The 20905-nt window shown below is 37.4% G+C and overlaps 2 protein-coding genes across 2 annotated transcripts in view; one reads left to right on the top strand and one right to left on the bottom strand.

The window, feature by feature from the left end:
• Nucleotides 1-122: 122 nt before the first annotated feature.
• The window catches only part of LOC307026448 (uncharacterized protein), a 26755-nt gene continuing 5972 nt past the window's right edge, over nt 123-20905 (top strand). The window contains exons 1-9 of the mRNA XM_079661835.1: nt 123-152; nt 14514-14636; nt 15193-15326; nt 16220-16324; nt 16572-16617; nt 16746-16854; nt 17039-17147; nt 17806-17957; nt 19160-19279. Of these exons, the coding sequence (XP_079517961.1) occupies nt 138-152; nt 14514-14636; nt 15193-15326; nt 16220-16324; nt 16572-16617; nt 16746-16854; nt 17039-17147; nt 17806-17957; nt 19160-19279 (913 nt within the window). The 5' untranslated portion in view covers nt 123-137. The remainder of the gene's footprint in view (nt 153-14513; nt 14637-15192; nt 15327-16219; nt 16325-16571; nt 16618-16745; nt 16855-17038; nt 17148-17805; nt 17958-19159; nt 19280-20905) is intronic.
• On the bottom strand, nt 2698-8002 carry LOC307025949 (ADP-ribosyl cyclase/cyclic ADP-ribose hydrolase 1). The gene is made up of 9 exons (XM_079660965.1): nt 7519-8002; nt 7301-7424; nt 6489-6615; nt 6241-6376; nt 5140-5222; nt 4953-5026; nt 4778-4870; nt 4238-4324; nt 2698-4052 (listed from the first exon to the last, which is right to left on the bottom strand). The coding sequence occupies exons 1-9, from the start codon at nt 7565-7567 to the stop codon at nt 3953-3955; spliced, it is 873 nt and encodes a 290-aa protein (XP_079517091.1). The 5' UTR covers nt 7568-8002; the 3' UTR covers nt 2698-3952.

The following is a 20905-nucleotide window of genomic DNA, read 5'->3' on the forward strand; positions in this document are numbered from 1 at the left end:
TGTGTCTACTTTTCTGATTATGTTCACCTGTGGCCCCTGTGTTTTCTCCTCCCTCCTCACCTGTGTCTTGTGTGATTAGTCTTGTGTGTATTTAAGTTCTGGGTTTTCTGTCTGTCTTTGTCGGTTCGTCTTGTGCCATGACTAGTTCTGCGGTGAGTGTTCTGTTTTGTCATTGTTTATATCATAGCCTTGAACTAGAGGGGTGTTTTTTCCGTTTATATCTGCATTTGGGTCCTGCTTCCTTCACAAGCCTTGACAGTGTTAATGTTATGAAATGTTTTCTCATAAATTATGCGGTAAGCAGGAGGACAGAATTACGTCTAAACTGACGCCGTTTTGCATTTCTATAGGTTGTAGATACAAGCATGGGTTTATATGTTTAATCGCGTTTTATGCCGTTTGCCAAGACTTGATAAGTCGCTCGTAAAACACAGGAGGTATGGAAACTAAGAACACTATATGTGGTCAATTGTACAGCTAATATAACACAACACATTAGTTGTATTTCTTTTAACTGGTGGATATAGAGTTGCTGCGGGGGGGGGGGGTGGGTTGAGATGCACAGGCTGCAGTGCGCCGCGCACAGCTGATCGACAGCTGGGACACAAACCACCAAAAACATAATTCAGATCCAGTCGTCATGACTCCACTCCGGAGGGATTCCCCGATCATTTCTTACACTTTCTCATCAAGGGGGTGTCTCCTGTCCCCGGTACAAACACACTGCCTGAGGAAGGCATGTGTATTTTTTTTGTCATTAACCTTTTTCGAACCACTTATTTCATTATTTTGGTGACGATCCGACCTCCATGCTGCTACTCTGGTTCAAACTGCATCCACCAAACAATATGATTTATCTCGACCTCCCCAAAATAAAGCCGTTTCGCTTGTGTGATCAAACGGCTGATTATCAACAAATGCTCTATCAAGTACCGGTTATTGCGTGTATTCTTTCATGTTGCGGGTCTCAGCACGAGCCACTACCGCGGAGTAGAAGTTGGGGCCGTAACATATCCAAGACACTGTGAAATGTACTTTGCACTTCAATGGAGTAATACAAAGTTAAAATGTGCATTTTCTTTGTTGATTGAGCTGATTGAATTGTGTATTTATGGTAAAATCCCAGTTAACTAGTCAGATGTACAATATAATATCGCATTATTTACATTTTTATATTTACAGTAAATTACTGGCTAATGTGTTGCATTACTTCTACAGTAAAAGTGTAAAAGTACAGGTAATTACTGTAATTTATGTACAGCAAGGTACCACAGCTCTGTACTGCTATATCACTAATTCCATGGGCATGGCAAAGTCACAGTATTTAGTTGTAGTTTTATTCTAATTTACTGTGAAATATTTATAGTAAATTACTGTGAAATCCATGCAACTAGTAGCCAGTAATTTACTTTAATTTTACAGCCAAACATTTTACAGTGTTTGTATCCTGCAGGGTGCTTGTGAATTTACTCCAGGTGTAACTAAAGTCTGATTTAACTTTTGATTATATTTCACATCATTAATCAAAATCTGTAAAGTAACTAAAGGTTTAAAATAAATGTAGTGGAGTAAAAATGCACCTCTGAATTGCCGTGGAGTATAAGTACAAAGAAGCATACAATGGAAATACTCAAGTAAAGTACTTGAGTATTTGTACTTAGTTACTTCCCCTCTGTAACTAGGCCCATGTACATTTACTGAACTTGTGTGTCCCTACATTAGTGTATATTTGATATACATGGTACATTCCTATTTCACATATATTTGATGTACTTGTTAGGTATAGTTACTTTGCAGATTCAGGGCTGTATCAAGGTTTTTTTGTAATAACTACTTGGGTAAAGAAAACTGATATATTAAGAAATATTTAAATAAATAAAATATGAAACCAGAAATAATCGTCTTCCGACTCTGCCTAACTCATTGTACACCACCACTCAAAAAATAATAATCATTTATATTTGTATGTGTAAGTTATACAGGCAATGTTCAATTATTTTTTCTATATAAAAAAGAAAGTCCCCACAAGAAAGTCTACACAGTTTCTTCTACTGCAGGTGTATAGAAATACCCCTCCCCCAAAAAAAAAATTGCAGACCTCAACAAGATACATATTATGCACAAATAATTAATTATTGAACTTCTCTCCTCAGCAATCCAGTAGCAACCGCTTCGGGTACAGGGAACTTCTACCTGGCTGTACTTAATTAAAAAAAGCCGAAACGGTGCAAGCATTAACAAGTCTGGACCATTCACATGTTTGCGGCAAACATTTATAAGGAGTTGTTACAATAACATGGAGTTCCTGCCATTAAAAGCTAATCAGTGGCTGGAAGAACTCAAAGGTCATGTCTCAGCAGTCATTTGGGAAACATGTTGGGAAATGCCACGCACCTGAAGCTAAACTTAAAGGTTAACCGTTCCAGTAAACAAGTTCTTTGTCTCTTTTACCGGATGTGTGTGACTTGATTATCCAAAAACATGAGCTTATTATTTAGTGGATCGCTAATCTTTTATCAGCTTGAGCCATAAATCAATTACATGTTAGAATCTAATATATTCATACCTGATTTGTTGGCATTCCATTTCATTTCGAAGGCAAACTTTTAAATCCACTTTACATTTGACAAAGTTACAAGTAACCATTTGTGCTGGTTCCAATACAAATAATACAAAATGTAATAAACAAAGAAAGGATGATGTATGATTTTTTTTTTTTTTAAAGTAAAAAAAGACTTTATTGTACACAAGAGGGGAGTCACAAGCTACCGAGCAGTACATCTACAAGTAGAAAAAAAGATATTTTAGCAACAGCAATTGATTTACACATTAATTCATTTATAATTATTATCCAGTGATATAATATACATTATTCTAAATGCAAAATGCTGCATAATGACCAACTTTACTTTGTTATGATGAGTATATTACGTATGATGCTAATGCATTTGCATTTGTTTTTTTTAAGCAAAAGGTTGAATATGATACTTGAATTGAATCAAACTATTTGTTTTGCTACTCACTGATAGTGATGAGAATGTTATTGGCTAAAGTTAAAATCAGCCATGGAAATGCATGTTTTGACAGAACCAAACAGGATTTAACTAATGAGAAATCTAAAAGAGCAAATCTCTACCTGTTGCACACTGCATTTAGGTGTGTCCGAGACGGGTGGTTCAGCTCAAATTTAACAAAGTAATCTAAATACTTGCAACTCAGGTTAAGAGGGCAGTGTGGCCTTAGTGACCTTTGATCCCATAAACACAGATAGCATGACACACATTGCATGACATGATAAACAGTTTTCAGGCTCAAGGCAAAATGTAACTGCATACAGTCGGGTACAAAATGTAGTTATTTGTACTTTACTTGAGTATTTTCATTTTATGCTACTTTTTACTTTTACTCCACTACATGTATTATTTATAAGTTACTTTCCTGATTTAGTTTATCAATACAACATATAAATACCCTATATTATTATAGGTTTAGCTATACAGAATACTATAAAGTAATTAAAATTACCCCCTCCTTTACCAAGTTGACTTAATACTGATATTATTGAATCAATAATTATAATGCAACAAATGCAGATATATGGTGCCTAAAAGGACCATTCTGCATAACTATGAATTGTACTTTTGGTGCATTAAGTATATTTTGATGCTAATACTTTAGATTTGTACTCGTAGAGTAATTTTACACTCTAGTATTGCTGCTTTTACTTTAAGTTAATATTTGAGTACATCTTCTACTGTTCCTCTGATTGAAGGTAACAATATCCCACATTGAGGGCATGATCATGTTGGCTGATATTTAGCTTGAGTGCTGTTTTTCAGTTTTGCTGATGTCATCTCCTAATCAAATGGGATCAATGAAAAGTGAATGGAAGTAAGAGAACAGTCAATCTTTAACATTTAACAATATCATAATACATGCTGAATCTCTGGGGTCAGGTTAATGTGAGGCTCTTTATCTGCGAGAGGCTGTTCGCACATGTTTGGCAGGAGGCTTGTTTGGGGTTCTTGATACAATGAAGGATCATCAGGGTCCTGTGGACAAATGTGATTTGTGTTACCCCAGGGTTGCATCAGGAAGTTGGTTATCAAGCCAAAAAGAACATCCGTATGTGAGTCATATATAGATCCACCTCTGGTTGTCTATACATCTGTGTGTATGTGTCGTATTACAACATATTTGGTTATTTAATTTGAAGCACTATTTGTATGTCACTTACTCCTCGTTGTCTGTGCAAGTCCAGCGGAACCCTCTGGACTGGAGGATCTGGATCAGGTCTACAATGGATCCTTCACTACATGACTCTCTGTACAGGAGAAAAACAAGGAACTTAATCTGTCCATATAAATATTAACCACCCTATTATTAGTCACTATAAAGCTGTAATTAATGGGGAACTTAATGGCTGATAATGATACTTTATGAATGATAATAAACCATTAAATAAGTGACTCATGGATTTCTGAAAAATCCCTCTTACAGATTAATTGTTTTATTTATCTTTGGTTAAGATCCAAGTTGTTCAAGATAGTGAATGTATGGATATTGGAAATCTATTTATAGATATGTGTAGATTTATTTTAAAGAGAACAGACAAACATTGCTCTTGAAATGACCTAGTTAGTCATAAATTGCAATTCACAAACATCTGATAAAGGGTGACCTCTTGGAAAGTGGTCTTGCTGTAACTTAGTAACTTTTATATGATTCATTATTTTATATTATTAGATAGAAACTATCAGCTTTTTTTCTTTCTTACATAAAAGGTCCATCTAGATTGGTCACCACTTTTATGTTAACGTAATCCACCCGGCATGCGTTCAGACTATCCAGTTCAACACTCCCAAACATGCTGCAAGAGAAAAAAAACATTATTATTCGGACTCATAAAAAAAAAACGTTGCTAAAATATTTGCTTCATTGTTTCTTTTTACCTTTTCCTACTAAACGCGTTGACAATAGACCCATTCAGTAACACGGTGATGTTTCCACATGCCATTTCTGCAAACTAACAAGCGAGTGAAGAAAGCTGCATGAGAGAAATGAATCCACTGCGGTATGTTGCATATATGAATAACAAATGACGCGGCTACACTCCGGTAGTTTTGACATTACACTCACATTTTGTGAGGCTTGCCTCCACAAGGAATACACTGGATGATTCCTACAGGCCGACCACTCCGGACAAGAACTGAAATCAAAACCTGTGTGTCAAATTCACAGCCATCAGCTTAAATATGTATCACCACCTTAACCATTTCAAAATAAGATATGACTAATTAATAAGACGTGTATGTGTTGTTTTGACATGCCACCACATGGTTAATCACTTAGCACTACTACTGTAATAAAAAAATAAAAGCATGAGGAAACAATTTTGAGCCTGAACGATGAGGTTATATTTGAATCTTGGTGCTACCAAATGATCTGTTTCAGATATAAAAAAAGTTAAAATAAATACAGTTTTTATGCTAATAATATTTTTAAAGTATGGTTAAGGAAATGCAGTTGTATATCAGTTATAGTTTCGGTACAAATAAAATGCTAACAATTTTAAAGATGCATTAGCTGAGTTTTTGGCAAACTGGTAGAAGAAATGTTTAAACACCAACACATTTTTAACTCTTAAGTTGAAATGGCAAACTTGTTAGGAAATCATAGCTTTTTTACAAACGCAAGAAAAGCTGTTATTCATACATTTAAGTCCAATGTTCCCTCTCTTTTAGCTCTGTGTTTGGTCTCTACCATCTCCTGAGGGAAATATATGACTTGTTAGGGGGCTAAATGCTTCAATGTGTCACCAGCTATTTGCTTACTTTGTTTGTGTGTTGTTTGCTGCTGAGTAGGTACTGTACACTGGGTTTTTAGATATTTTGCACAAAAGTTTCTCTAACGGTGTATGTTGTAAAACCAAAACAATGAGCTGAAAGACACTAACAGGCTCTTTAAAGCTGAGGGGAAGCGGAGTAATTGTTGTTGTGAGTGACCCCTGACAGTTCATGTCTTAATTTGACACATTATTTTAATATAAAAGTATAGCTTAGAGCAGCTATAATAATATCGTAGTATTTTCAAGTTCTGCACTTTAGGGAACAGGAAATGTTGGATTATGATTAAGTTATAGCGGAGTTTTCAGGGTGTGTTAAAATGTTGGTATTTGTAAATAACTTTTCTTGTTATGTTAGAGTTGCCTTTGTCTTGATAAAACTAGAACAGGTTTACCGGAGTCTTCCTCTTGTCCACACCAGATGAGGTCATTGAACATGTAGCCAACCAGCGTGTCCTCCAGGGTCCAGTAGTGAGGGACAACAGCTGCGTAGATGTGCATCAGTGTCCTGGTTTTACTCCAGAAGAGGAACTAAACAGAAGAAAAGGGAACTATACAATCAGCTTAACACAAATATCTGCCATCTAATGAGGTATCAATGAAAAATTATCAAGATTAATTCAATTTTGGAGCACTTCCTTACCCTATCGCAAGGCCAGGTTTGTGCCATTGCATAGAACATGTGATTATAATCCTCCACAGTGACATTACAAGAGGACTGACGGACAACCGCCTCCTCAAACTGTCTCCAGATCTCCTCACAGTCCAACCTACACATAAAGATTAGTCAACTATCTCAAATGACAAAAGCTTAATCTGCAAATATTTCAAAATAGTAGTTGACGAATTGTTACACTTAGTTTATAAAGCAGAGAGTGGCAAATGTTGTTCTTTTATCTTTTTAATATGAAGTTTCTCAATTTTTTTTAGATATGTTATATGGATTCATTGGGAAGATTTTTTTTTCGCAGCCCTTGGGGGCGTCATTGCTACGCAAATCATCGCTATGTTTCAATCAACTTCCAAAGAAAGCCGTAATGTGTTCTTTAATAAATTGAATAGCATTTGCAAAACACTGCACCTCTTGTAATCCAAAGAAGCAATAACCGAAACTACAGATCAAATGAAAAAAGCATTTTCCCAAGAAAATTAAATAAATATGACCTGACCTAACAACAACAAACCCAGCTTTGTTGCATAAGCTCACATTTCCAATCAAATGAAACTTCTTTTCGCATTTCTTTCTACAGAAGCATCATTCAACATCACATCAAAACAAGTGTTGCTGCCCTTCATGTGGGCTTTGATGCAGGATTGATTATTTGTACTGACTTTATACCAACATAGAAGCTTTGGAAGGTCTTTCATGTTTTAAAGGCTTCGGTCAAAAGGTCATTTAATTCAAGTCCCATAAATGATTAGAAATACAATATGAGTCTTTGTACTTTATATTACCTTAGAGTGGGGTTAACTAGTGTGATGTAATTGAAACACCGTCCCACCACGATGTGTTTAATGTTGGGGGTAGTCCCCAGCTGGGCTTTCAGTGGAACGGAGCAGAGTAGAAACATAATGACCCCTTTGAAAATGGACACAAAGATGGAAGAAAGAACACGTTATCTTTCAAATTTAGGAGGGGCACATCAATAGAAAGAAAGACATGAATGACTTACATGAACTGCTGATCATTAAAACGGCTGCAGATATTGTAAAGGAGCTCATGTTGTTGGGTCTTCAGTTTGTGTTTGCACATGCCTTAATCCACTTTAAAGATCAACAGCAAAAAAAACAATTTTTACTCCGTTTCTACAGGCAAGCTGAAAGAAAAAAAATTTGCTTTGTGGCTGAATGAAAACGAATGTTCTTGTTGCGAACTTCCTCCCGCGGTTTTCTTTTCATCTGGTGCTGTGAAACCTGGCAGCTTGTCAAATACCCTCGAGGAAGTTATGACTTAATATTGGCTGACATTTAAAATACAACAACAGTATTGCATATCAGGGATACACACACAATATATTTTCAATTAAAGTTGTTAACACATCCTAGCAAGTCAATAAGCAGGTATACATGCCAAGTTTATACTTCAGTGTCCTCACCATTTCCGATGCGGAAGGTTAAATCGGAACACGCGGCTTCGTGGTTGGGATGGTAAAAGCTTGCTCAGAAATTCCCGTAACAGAGTGATCTGATGTGTAACGTCAGGCCAGGGCTAATGTCTCACATACCCTCAGAGATGTCCATTCAGGACAGATTACATGTTTTTTTCTACAGGCTTCTGTTGAGTGGATCCACATGACTGGTGTTATAGTACCAATAAGAATCTCCCCACACAGAGTGTTCGCTGTTCTTCATGGTGTGGTGGGCTGGAGGAAAAAGTTAATATTGCTCACTGCGATATTTTAAACACTGAATTATTTTTTTTTTGACTCAATTTAAAGAAGACATCTTTTCAGGATCATATTTGTATGTTATGCCTCTACTGTGTACATGCTTTACAGTTCAAAAAGTGCTTTATTTTTCTCATACTGCACCTCTTTTCACCCTCTGTCTGAAACCAGAGCCCAGTCTGCTCTAATTGGTTAGCTGTCTGGCTCGGTTTTGATTGGTCAACAGTGTAGGAAATGTCCCGCCCCTTAACCTATCACGTAAAGTCAGTTGGAGCCCTAGCCAATAGACACGTGACTGTTACATAGTGATGTCATAATGTTATGGAAGAAAACAAATTAGTACAAGAGTTTTCACGTAAGGGGGAGTGTGTGTGTGAGAAAATCTTAAATAAAAAACATTAAATAAAATAGTTTTATATAGCTCAATGATAATGATTACAAATGTGCCTCAGAGCACTTTAAATGCCTATTGCATCTTATTGGTACGTAATGAGACAATCAAAGAGAAGGTGCTAATTGGCAAGTGTCAGCATGCTCTGACACAAGATAGTAAACATAAACTATAAAAGGACATCTGTAATATATCAGCATGTTAGCTTGTCATTTTGAGCATGTTAAAATACACTGGTTAGCATGTTGGAAGTCATTTTCACATTTAACAAAATGTGACATTAGCGAGGTGAGAATACATTTCATTTTTATTAAAAAGACAACAATGTAACTGTCAAACCAGGTGATGTACAGTGTTTGGCTGTGAGGGGACTGCATCTTATATCTGACATAACCATCTACTGCAGGGCTTCTCAACTCCGGACCAAGGACCGAACTGCAACTCAATCTGGACCAAACCCTGTGTCCCATTTTAAAAAAAAAAAAAAAAAAAAAAAAAATAATAATAATAATAATAATTCTGATGTAAATTAAAGTGGACCTATTATGCTATATTGGAGAAATATATTGTAGGGCCATACCTATGCCAAACATGTCTGTGAAGTTTTTTGCTTAAAATACCAAACAGTTCACCCCTTGTAGCCATGCCTCATGCTGCTCATACCCCTCTTTTGCTGCCCTGTTAGAGAAACGTGGATTTTGGGTCTTTAGCTTGAACAAAAAAAAAAGAGAAGGCGGAGCTAATGCCTGATCAGAATTCTACCGGAGATAAAGTTAAATTCTGCTGTGATAAAACGCCATCCTGTTCTAAACCACATCAAAGATTATTTCTGAAACAGTATGGAGCTCAAATGCTTTTTCTCTTGCGGGTTTATCACAAGGTGAGTTCCTTTTTGTATTTCCTGCTTTTTAAACACATCTGCTACGGTACAGGTTAGCTCTGAGTGTTAGCGAGGCTTGCTAATGTAAACAAAGACGAGATTACGTCCAAAACACGTCAGGCATTGTTTCTGATAGCAATTTTCTGTGGGTCCGCTGCCGATTTGACGTCAGATCGGCAGCAAATCTGTATCCGTTCGTTGTACCCCTGTTTTTAAAAGATATGGAAGAAAAGAGAGAGGGTTTCATTTTCTGACGCTGCGTGAGTTCCCCGACGTACCGGGGACACATATTCATGTATAAAATACATCACAAAGTGCATTTTGCATGATAGGTCCCCTTTAATGTATATTTTCTTGTGTCTGACGCGTTGTGAGAATGAACGTGCATATATATTTACTTGTGTGCGCGAGCGTGACACGCATTGCAGACCGCAAGTTAACCGCGACTTTCTAATGCTTCTAATGCAATTTTTGCAGAGGTTCAAGGCATTGGCTACAGACAAACAGTGCCATTTCTCCCACTAGTTCAAGCCATCATAGTGTGTGTGTGTGTGTGTGTGTGTGTGTGTGTACACACACACACACACACACGGGCACCGTTTACCGACAGGCAAGTGATTGGACCAGAAGGTAGCCCCCAAATAAAGTAGATTAATCCAATCCAATCCAACTTTATTTATATAGCACTTTAAAACCTCCAGACGAAAGTGCTGTACAGAGAGATACATAACATATAAAATCACACGGCTCAGCTCACAAAACATTAAATAAATAAATACATTTTAAATAAAAAATACAAACCAGAATAAACGTAACAATTTCAAAATAAAAAACACAAAAAAAGATTAAGGTCCACAACAACGACAACATGAAACACCCTTTTAATTTTCTGCAACGACATGTCGGGAAACCCCATGCATAGCGCGGCGAAACTGCTTCTTTTAATTTCAGTTTCGTTGCTCCGCTCCAGGGGTGGGGGGACTTTACTGGCATTGATCCGGACCATTGACCTTGTATACAATTCACAAGTGGACCTTTAACAAAAAAGTTTGAGTACCCCTGATCTACTGTCTTATCAACATAATGATCAAGATTATTTCAGATTGTTGTTGCTGCTGAATTGTGAGTAAAATGATGTATGTACTGTCAAGAGAATCAGATTAACCAACACTCATCCACTCATCCTGAATTCTGAACATGTGATCCTTAATATACTTGTCCTAAAATGTATAATAATATTTCTCTAGGCTAGACAAATGTGGATTTAATGTATGCCTTAGTGTTACCAGACTTCATCTTACTTGTTAGACGCTTTCATCCAAAGCGACGTAGGCCTACATACTCAATATGGCGGACAATCCCCACAGGAGCAATTTGGGGTGAAGTCTTTTGCCCAGTGAAACAACGACATGCTGACTGCAGTGGGGTTTGAACCTGTGCTGCCCTGCTCCGAACACCAGCACACTAGTCCACTGCGCCACACGCCTCTTAACTGCTTTTGATGAATTAGAATGTCTGTGACCTCTTTGTGAGATAAAGGCCGTCTGAGGTTAATCTGTAAAACAGTATGGATGACACGATGCCCTCGTATTTTAAAAGCTAATTGCGTTATTAGCGCTGTGTACAGGAGAACGGAGCGTCTCCACAGGACTGCCCGGGCTTATTGACATAAAACGCCCCGAGGTTAATAACCAAATACAGCCTCGGATAAAAGGAAGCCAACATCTGATCCAAAACCTGAAGCACTCGTTCATACATTATTCACTGTTTCATTGACTAACTGAAATATAGTCATAGGCTTTTAGGCACATTTGCTGTGATAAATACTTCCCCATAATGTATAGTATGCATACATAAATATTTGCCACATCAGGCCTTTAGGGGAAGTTTATGAATCATTAACTCAATTAAAAGTGTGTGTGTGTCCTTTCGTGGAACTATTTCATGTCTGTAAAAAGTATCAACGTAACCCTAATCATTTCCACAGACATTTCAAAAATATCCACGGTTCAAATTTAGATATCTTTGCTTTCTGATAACCCTTGTGCCCAAGGGTAGAGTTATTTTTCTCAGTTGTACTTTGTATTCATAAACTTTCACAAATTTATAAAAACAAGTGGATATGTTGTGTCTCTTTTTCCCCCTCCTTTTCACTGTAATTTAGGGTAATTTTACTTGATCAATTTGATACTCTTTTGATGAGAGGGGCTTTCGTCTTAGGAGATGTAGTCTAAAGGTACAAGTCACTGAGGCCCAAAACGATGTCTCATAAAAGTAGTTTAAGAGACCAACAGAAACAAACAAAACTGAAATGGTTAAAGAATTGCGGGAAAGCATTATATCCGTATTTTTCCTCTGAGGACTTTTGTGGATTGTTAAGTCTGAATATAAATTGCACATAGAATACTTATTTTGTAAATTAGGCTGTTTAATGTCAATGGGAACAGGTTTTGATATGTATTACACTTCCTCACCTTATCGCAGGGCCAGGTTTGTGGCATTACATAAGACATGTGATTATAATCCTCCACACTCACATTACAAGAGGACGGACAGACAACCGCCTCCTCAAACTGTCTCCAGATCTCCTCACAGTCCAACCTACACATAAAGATTAGTCAACTATCTCAAAAGACAAAATATTAATCTGCAAATATTTGAAACAATAATTGATTAATCGTTACACTTGGTTTATCAGGAAGAGTGGGGCATTTTGTTCTATCTTTTTAATAGGAAGTTTCTATTTTTAGAGAAATTTGATATGGATTAATTGGAAAAACAAATATTGTAGCAGCCCTTGGGGGCACCATTGCTTTGCAAAACATCACTTGTGCTCTTTACTAAATTGAATGACATTTCAATATCTACAGCAAAACACTACACCTTTTGAAATCCAACAAAAAGCAATAACTGAAACTGCAGATCAAATGAGATAAGCATTTTCCCAAGAAAAGCTAAGCAAATATGACTTGACCTCACAAATACAAACCCAGCTTTGTTGCACAAGCTCAAATTTCCAATGAGATGAAACGTCTTTTCGCATTAAAGAATGTCAGTGCACGCCCTAGTTCAACACTCTTTCTCAGTTTCTTTCTTTCTACAGAAGCACAAGATAAATCATTCAACATCAAAACAAGTGGGCTTTGAGGCAGGACTGATTATTTGTACTTACTTCATAGTCTAGAAACTTTGGAAGGAAAGCAAGTCTTTCAAATGTTGAGGATCATGTGAAAAGGTCATTTAATTCAAGTCCCATGCATGATTTGAAATAAAATATAGGTCTTTGTACTGTACATTACCTTAGACTAGAGTTGACTAGTGTGATGTAATTGAAACACCGTCCCACCACAATGTGTTTAATGTTGGGGGGTAGTCCAGCTGGGCTTTCAGTGGAGCTTATCACGTAAAATCCGTTGGAGCCCTAGCCAATAGACATGTGAATGTCTCTTTCCCCCCTCCTTTTCACTGTAATTTAGGGTGATTTTACTTGATCAATTTGGTGCTCTTTTGATGAGAGAGGCTTTTGTCTTAGGAGATGTAGTCTAAAGGTACAAGTCACTGAGGCCCAAAATGCTGTCTCATAAAAGTAGTTTAAGAGACCAGCAGCAAAAATGAAACAATGAAATGGTTAAGGAATTGCAGGAAAGCATTATATTCGTATTTTTCCTGTGAGGACTTTTGTGGATTGTTATATAAGTCTGATTATGATTTGCACATAGAATACTTATTTTGTAAATTAGGCTGTCTTAAGGTCAATGGGAACAGGTTTTGATATGTATTACAGGTTTTAACACGTTTTGACATCTATTAATGTCAACACAAACATCCAAAGTTGCCTGCAGCAACAATAGTCTCACAAAAAGCATGGCTTTACAGTAGTATTGCTCATTTCATACAGTGCAACTGCTGCCACCTACTGGACTAAAGAAGGTTTGTATGCATATCATCATTTTTCTCTTCTGGTGTTGGAATAGCATTTTACAGAAGATAGACATTTATTTATTTATTTAGTCCCCTCTGACTTTACATTTGAAGATAAATATTGAACTAAACATCTAAAAACAAGTTATGCTAAAGAGTTGTTTGTTTTTGGCTCAACTGTTTTGAACTTTTGCAGTAAATACTTCTGCCGGTGACTGCTATACACATAGACAAGCAGCCGCGTTTGGGTATCCTATTAAAATAATTTTTTTATTCTGTATGTATTTCAATATACTGCATAATATTTTTAAATAAATAAACAGCTATAACTACTGATGATAAACATGCGGCACTGTTTTATAATGTGCTTTAACAGTAAATATTAAAATTCCCTTCCCAAAACTAAAATTATATATATATTTCATGAAACCTGCATTGAAGATTTTATTCATAAATCAGATGACAAGGTTTAGGAAGATGAATAGTACAATAAAATATAAGATTAGATAAGAACTAGGGGATTTGTTGTGCAGCAGTTGCAGTACAAATACAAAATAAATATTACACGAAATATAAATACTGACACTTGGGGAATAAACCATTACTTCCTCTTTTGCTTACAACAGGATAAATCATGACAGCCTTCTATCCAATGAGAGCGGAGACTTTACGTCAGCGCCACAGGTTGACCAATGACAGCAGGAGTTGCCTTTAGTCCCGCCCTCCATTAAGCTAGTTTGCAAAAAGTCAAAACTGTCAAGTGAAGTCAGTCCGTCCGGAGGTTGGTTGAGTTAGCTTACTTTCGTAGCTTGTGTACCTTAATGTTAGGCATTATTTAGCTGCCTGGTTATACCGTTCATGTGTACGTTTGCATTGGTTTGTAGCCGTAGTTGTCATTATGCTCAGCGACAGTTTATTCGTGTAAAAGCTAACTAGCATTCTAAGCTAATTCAGCTAACTACAACATTCCCAGAAGTATATAATATTAACTTGCATTTAATTATTTGTTTGCAGCCAGTAGCTCATCGGGTCTATATGTAACTTGTTACTTTGAATGTAAACCAACATTCAGTCTCATTTTCTCAACAGGAAGTTAAAGTTATAAACTGTAACGGCACAGGGGATTATATACTCTTCATCACAATCAACATGAGTGATCCTTGGCAAGAGTGCATGGACCACTGTGTGGAGGTCACCAAAAAGGCTGGACAGGTGAGTGAACACTACTGATGTATATTATAATAAACATAGTGTTACAATATACTCATGTTAAGTACATTATATACAACAGCTGTAAGAAACAGGATAAATCATATTGACAGAGGTAGAGAGATGTGTAAAAATGGCTTTAAAAATGAAACAGAACGTATAACTTTTTTCTTACAAAATGTCAAAATAAAATGTTGGGCAAGGTTGACTGATTGACACGCTGCATCGAGCTAACTTTTCAAAATAAGGTCTTAAAGTAAACTTGTTTTTTATGTCATTAATGTGTGTAAGGAAACTGTGATTGTCATCCAACGATAATATATTGAGGCTTTCACTTTCCATCTGCAGTTTGAAGACTATTTTTAAAGAACAATGTGCATGATTCCTATAGTTACACTAATTTGTAAGACCAGAATTTGGTTCGTTCATCTCTGACCCATCATTGTTGCCACAGTATAAAACCATAACAGAAAAGTCATTAGGCTTGATTAAAGTTCCAGATGTAGTCAGCCATCCAAATCATCCCCTCCTGAGTTGGTCATTGTTGTGGTTCTGCCAGGTGATCCGTGAGGCGCTGCAGAAGGACATCGTCGTCATGCAGAAGAGCTCAGCGGTTGACCTGGTGACCGAGACAGACCAGAGAGTGGAACAGCTCATTATATCCTCCATCAAGGAGAAGTACCCCACTCACAGGTATTGGACCAAAGAGAGATGCTAGGTGGTAAATTAATGCTTTGAAAGTACTGCAGGACATGGGAGACTGTATTTGTATTAAGACTTTTAAAGTTTCCCCCTAGTGTTCATGCTGCTTTCGTCTGTTCCTTGGTATTTCATGTTGCAATTGACTAATTTTACTTAATTTGTTTGTAATTTGGATCATAGTTTTCACTCTGTGTTATACGGGCTGTTGTCTTGTTGTATTTCACATGTCAGATAAATAATTGTAATCTAGTCTAGAATAAAATTAATCTGATGTTATGTGAGGAAAAAAAAGACCCAACAAGGATAAAACCGCAACAAATTTAAATTATAAGCATTTTATTATTTCAGTTAACTATTAATATAAAGACTTTAATTCTCTTGCACAGCCTTATCTGCACTATCCCAAATGCATTCTGGTTGGGAAGCACTGAATGCTTTTATTTATTTATTTGTTGTTTTGTTTTTTGGACCAAAAGTAATCAAAGTAGAATATACTTCATCTTTAAAGCTTGAAATTATCAATATACCCACAAGGAACAATTCCAGATCTTCAAATTTCTCGAGAATGCTACATTGGAAAAAAATTACCTTGACTACAAAGGAAACTGATCCTCATAATATATATTAAATATATATATATATTAATATATTTATTTTTACTTTATTATTTGACCTACTTGTTTGTTTGTTTGTAATGTAAAGCGGCCTTGGGTCCTTTGAAAGGCACTTTAAAAAAACGTACTCTATTAGTAGTATTAGTAGTAGTAGTAGTAGTAGACGACAGGTAAATACAGAAATTAGACAATATTAAGTAGTATCTCTGATTTATTTACATCTGATGTAACAGCCTATTTGCATATCTTTTTTTCTGTCTGATTTTGAAGCTTCATAGGTGAGGAGTCAGTGGCAGCAGGGGCTCCCAGCGTTCTGACTGACGACCCCACTTGGATCATCGACCCTATCGATGGCACCACCAACTTTGTTCACAGGTACTGCCTCTGATGCTGTATAAACCATTCAGAGCCCCGATACGGCTGTGGATTTCTTTGGTATCTGCTGCTCCTTATCTATTTTTATCTTTTAATTAGCTTCTCTCTTGGGTCGGCCTCTCTTGTCAGGGATAATTAGACGATGTAGATGAAACTAAACTGATAATAGGCATTGATTCCGCTGAGCTTAAACCTAAAGGGAGTTCATTTAGGGATTGTTTTTGAACTGTTTATTTCTTTTGTGCAGGTTCCCATTTGTGTCTGTATCAATTGGCTTCGCTGTGAAGAAAGAGGTGGGTTTGTAAATCACTTTTTTCTTTTGACTCTAACATTTTGAAACATCAGCGTGGTAATTGCATCAACCCCAGTGTAAGGCTGTTATATTTTCTATGCCTCTCTCCCTGCTGTTATTCTGCCTCAGATAGAGTTTGGGGTTGTCTACAGCTGCGTAGAGGACAAAATGTACACCGCACGGAAAGGGAAAGGGGCATTCTGCAACGGAAAACCCATCAAAGTGTCTGGACAAGAAGGTAAATATTGATTATCATGTCATGTTGCAGTTTTCAATCATTCCACCAGGTGGAGGCAACGTCACAGCCTTAATATCAGCTAGTGCCAACAGCTCTACACAGTGGAACCTCACACCGCTGTTCTGCATATTCAGAAAAGTAAATAGGTTTTCATTTGTTGATATTTTTTGTGTTTCGATCCAAGATATCAGCCGATCCATCGTACTGACAGAAATGAACTTCAGTGCGGATCCTGAGCGTTTCAATACAATGTTGGCTAACGTCAAGACCATCCTCACCATCCCTGTGCATGGGTAAATATACACCTGTGCAAATGTTATCTTTTAGATCTGGTTGATCTGGTGTTTCATGTACTTCAGAAAACTGTGGTATTTGTTTGGTGTTAAATCAAACAAGGTTGTGGCGTTTGGATAGGGAAGTCAGTTATAGCAGTCACTTCTTTAAAACTATGATTGTTATCATTACTTATCTCTGTGTCTGAAACCTTCTGTTTCCTGTGCTTTCTAAAGATGCTGGTTTGCATGCGTGAACTACTTCCTATTCATCCCTCGTTTGTCTGGAAAGGCAGTCTAAAGTTAAATCTGCCACTAACAGTTTTAAATTCAATATAGTGGGGTCCCCTGCTAGGATAGTTGTTAAGCTCATGACCTACAACTGGTACATAATGGCAAATAATAACAATGTTTCAAAACTAGTGCATTGAAAGAAGTAATTAGAGTATACCAATTACAAATGTTTTACATATTGGTGTGGATTGCATGAGCATTTTAAGGGTTATAGCTTAAAACATTCATAGTGAATAGAAAAATAAAACAGTTTGCTGTGGAAAAACACCAACCTGCCTGCTTCTTCTATTCTGCCTCCATGGCCGCTCGGGCGTTCTCACAAGTGGAGGTTATCAGTGTGTCTTGCAGAGTGAAATAAGAGCAAAAATCACCTTTCCCCCCGCAGCATCCGCTCCCCGGGCAGTGCAGCTGTCAACATGTGTCTGGTAGCGTGTGGGTCGGCTGATGCTTATTACCACATGGGCATCCACTGCTGGGACATGGCGGGGGGGGCAGCCGTCGTCACCGAAGCTGGAGGAGTGATCATGGACATTTCAGGTGAGTCACTGAGAAGACTCGAGCTCCTTTTGCTGGTGAAGCAGCCAACATGGTGATTAAATGTTGCGAAAAGTGCTGAAGGAGATTTATTTTACAGAACAAAGCGTGAACACAACGGACGTTATTAAAGTTCATGAATAATTCATCTGAACTAATTCTCCTTGTTATTGGTTTTCATCCCTCTTTCTGCTCATGAATGCCTAATACACATTTGTAAAAAGTGGGGAGCATTGCAGCTGATGGCTTTGTACTTAAAACAGGAAGCTGAGAAATGTGGTGTTAACTTTAGGCAACACTGCCAATGAGATTTAGGATGTTTTAGAAGCTGTTTGTCAAGTCCACCCTGCACAATTTACAATGGGATTGCTATTTAATAAATAAGGAGATGGATAAATAACCTTCTTGGTTAACACATTCCCTTTTCTATTTTGTATTTAAGTAAGATGTGTTTTGGAGCATACTTATAGAAACATCTTCCCTCCAGCACAGTCTTTCGGACAACAACACAAGGTCATAACTCCCTGATCTGCTCTCAGGCTAACAATGTGATTCTGCACAGGGTAGAATTCTAAAATGAGTTGAATGCTGATCCTGGAAAATCATCGCCCACGCCCTCACCATCTGATTTATAACACTTCCCCTTTTGGCTAGCCTAGTATTCAGCAATTGTTTTTCTACCCACACAAGCATCAAAATGAATGTATTGTGTTTGTTTTCATTGATCTGCCGGAGCAATAAGCCAGATCTATGGAGGAGAAAAATATCCACTGGCATACTCAGTATGTGCTCCACTGTTGTCATAATGACTAGCAGTGTTTTTATTCTGTTTTTGACAAGTAATGAATTTAATCGTATTACTAAATGGCGTAATAGTCATTGACTTAAATAATACATTACCTGGTGAGCTTTGAGCAACAATAAATAGAACACCAACAAAACATGGCAATTACTTGAAGATACGTTTTTTTATGAGCAAACTAGAGTATATATAAACGGCAACATTATTCAATAAGGAATACCAATTCTAGAAATGTGATCTTCACGCCCTTAAAAATGTCAGGAGTATGGTTGCTTTACAGGCCATTAGCTGCTGGATTCAGGTTAAAGCAAAACACATTGCAAATTCTATTTTCCAGTCTTTTACCAACAATTTGAATTTCAGAATGATACCAGTAATACTCATTATTTTCTCCTTGACCCAGGTGGAGCGTTCGATCTGATGTCTCGGAGGCTGATCATCGCCAGCAGCAAAGCCATAGCAGAGCGCATCGCTAAGGAGATAACAGAGTTTAACGTTGGCAGGGACGACACAGAAGGCCAGTGAAATCATTTCCATCACGTTCTTTACCAACTCTACGGCTACTCAACCACCCGACTGTTTGGTATTTAACAGTCGGGATTCCGTCTTCGCCTTAAGAGCCAAAATCATAAACTGACCTTTGAAGACTTTAAGTTTCCTTTCTGCTTCCTTGTAAGTCCTTCCCACACTTAGCCATTCAAACTTTTGTATGTTTTTTTTTTGGACATTAATGAGTTTGTGACGATAGAATTATGTGTCCTTATAAGTTTTATAGCCTTTCTTGTTATTTCTATTTATTGATATGGACGATGCAGTCAGCAATGAATCATTGGTGAAGTACCTTTTTATACAGCATTGATGTTGTTATTAAATATCTAGGTGTTGACCAATAAGATGGCTGGAATTTGAATATAGTTGATGCTAGATTTGTTTACACAGCAGCACGTATATGAATATCAGAGTGTAGTACACCAAATACTGCGTGCATATAACCACTGTACTGTGTCAAGCTTATACACAGTGATAATGTAGTGTTCATGAAAACGTGTGTTTTGTAAGTATCTTATGAAGTAAGACAATAAAAAACTATAAATATATCCTGTTTATGCCTTTATTTGATGACACACACATAGATACATTAATATCATTAAAGCCCTTCAGAGACACATGCATCCTCATGCTAGCTATACTCATAAACTAAAATGGCAAATAAGTTAAACCCAAGTACGAACATTTGTTACGAAAAATGCTGAATTTCTTGACATGGTGCCCACATTTGTACCCCTTCTAATTCCTAAATCAACCATCCCCAACACTAGATCGAATAAAATAACTCTTGGCAATACAAATCTGCCAAGAAAGCTTCCCTTCTCTTCTCACTATGAGGAAAGCAACCTGCCACACCAGGCAATATCTCCTCAAATCTGATATCAAGCTACAGCTTACAAAAATCCCCCTGTGCTCAATCTCCAGGCCAGATCCTAAACACCTTCCTGACAGTGGTCTGTATATCAGACCATAAATAAACCTCTTTATTTGCTCCCGACCTAGAAAAATGATAAACTGTCTTTTCCTCCTTATACAATCTATAAAGTGGAAAACATGAAGAAAGAAAGAAAGTGGCAAACGGGGGAAACCAAATAAATGGAAAACAGGCCTCTGACACTCTATAAAACACCAGGAAGAAAAATACACAGTGACTGCTAGCGGTTTGATTTAGTAGAGAGATAAAAGCATTCACAGCCATTACGCCATGTAAAACTCTACTGCATCTCCCCCTGCCCTTTTCACTCAGCGCTGCACATACTACGTGCAGAGTGCTGCTATGTCCCCCGGGCCGATGTGCTCTATGAAATATCCCCGAGTTTGGCTCTCCACGGACTGTTGTCTCCGTTTTTTTCCAGCTCGTGTTTGCTGATGACTAACAAATGGTTTTAAAACACTTTACTTGAGCAAACCCAGGTCTTATACTGCTGCGGCCCCCTACTTAGAAATCAATGGTCCATGTTAGTCTGCAGCGGGGGGTTCAGACGTAATCACTAGAGTTGGGAATGATTTCCTCAGTCAGCCAGCTGAAAGCCTCCTCCGTCGACTCCACCTTAACAGCGCCACCTGCTCACGTTGTCGGTTTCCTGCCTTTTTAGTTTTT

Source organism: Notothenia rossii, assembly GCF_949606895.1.
Source record: "Notothenia rossii genome assembly, chromosome: 12".
Taxonomy (NCBI): Eukaryota; Metazoa; Chordata; class Actinopteri; order Perciformes; family Nototheniidae; genus Notothenia; species Notothenia rossii.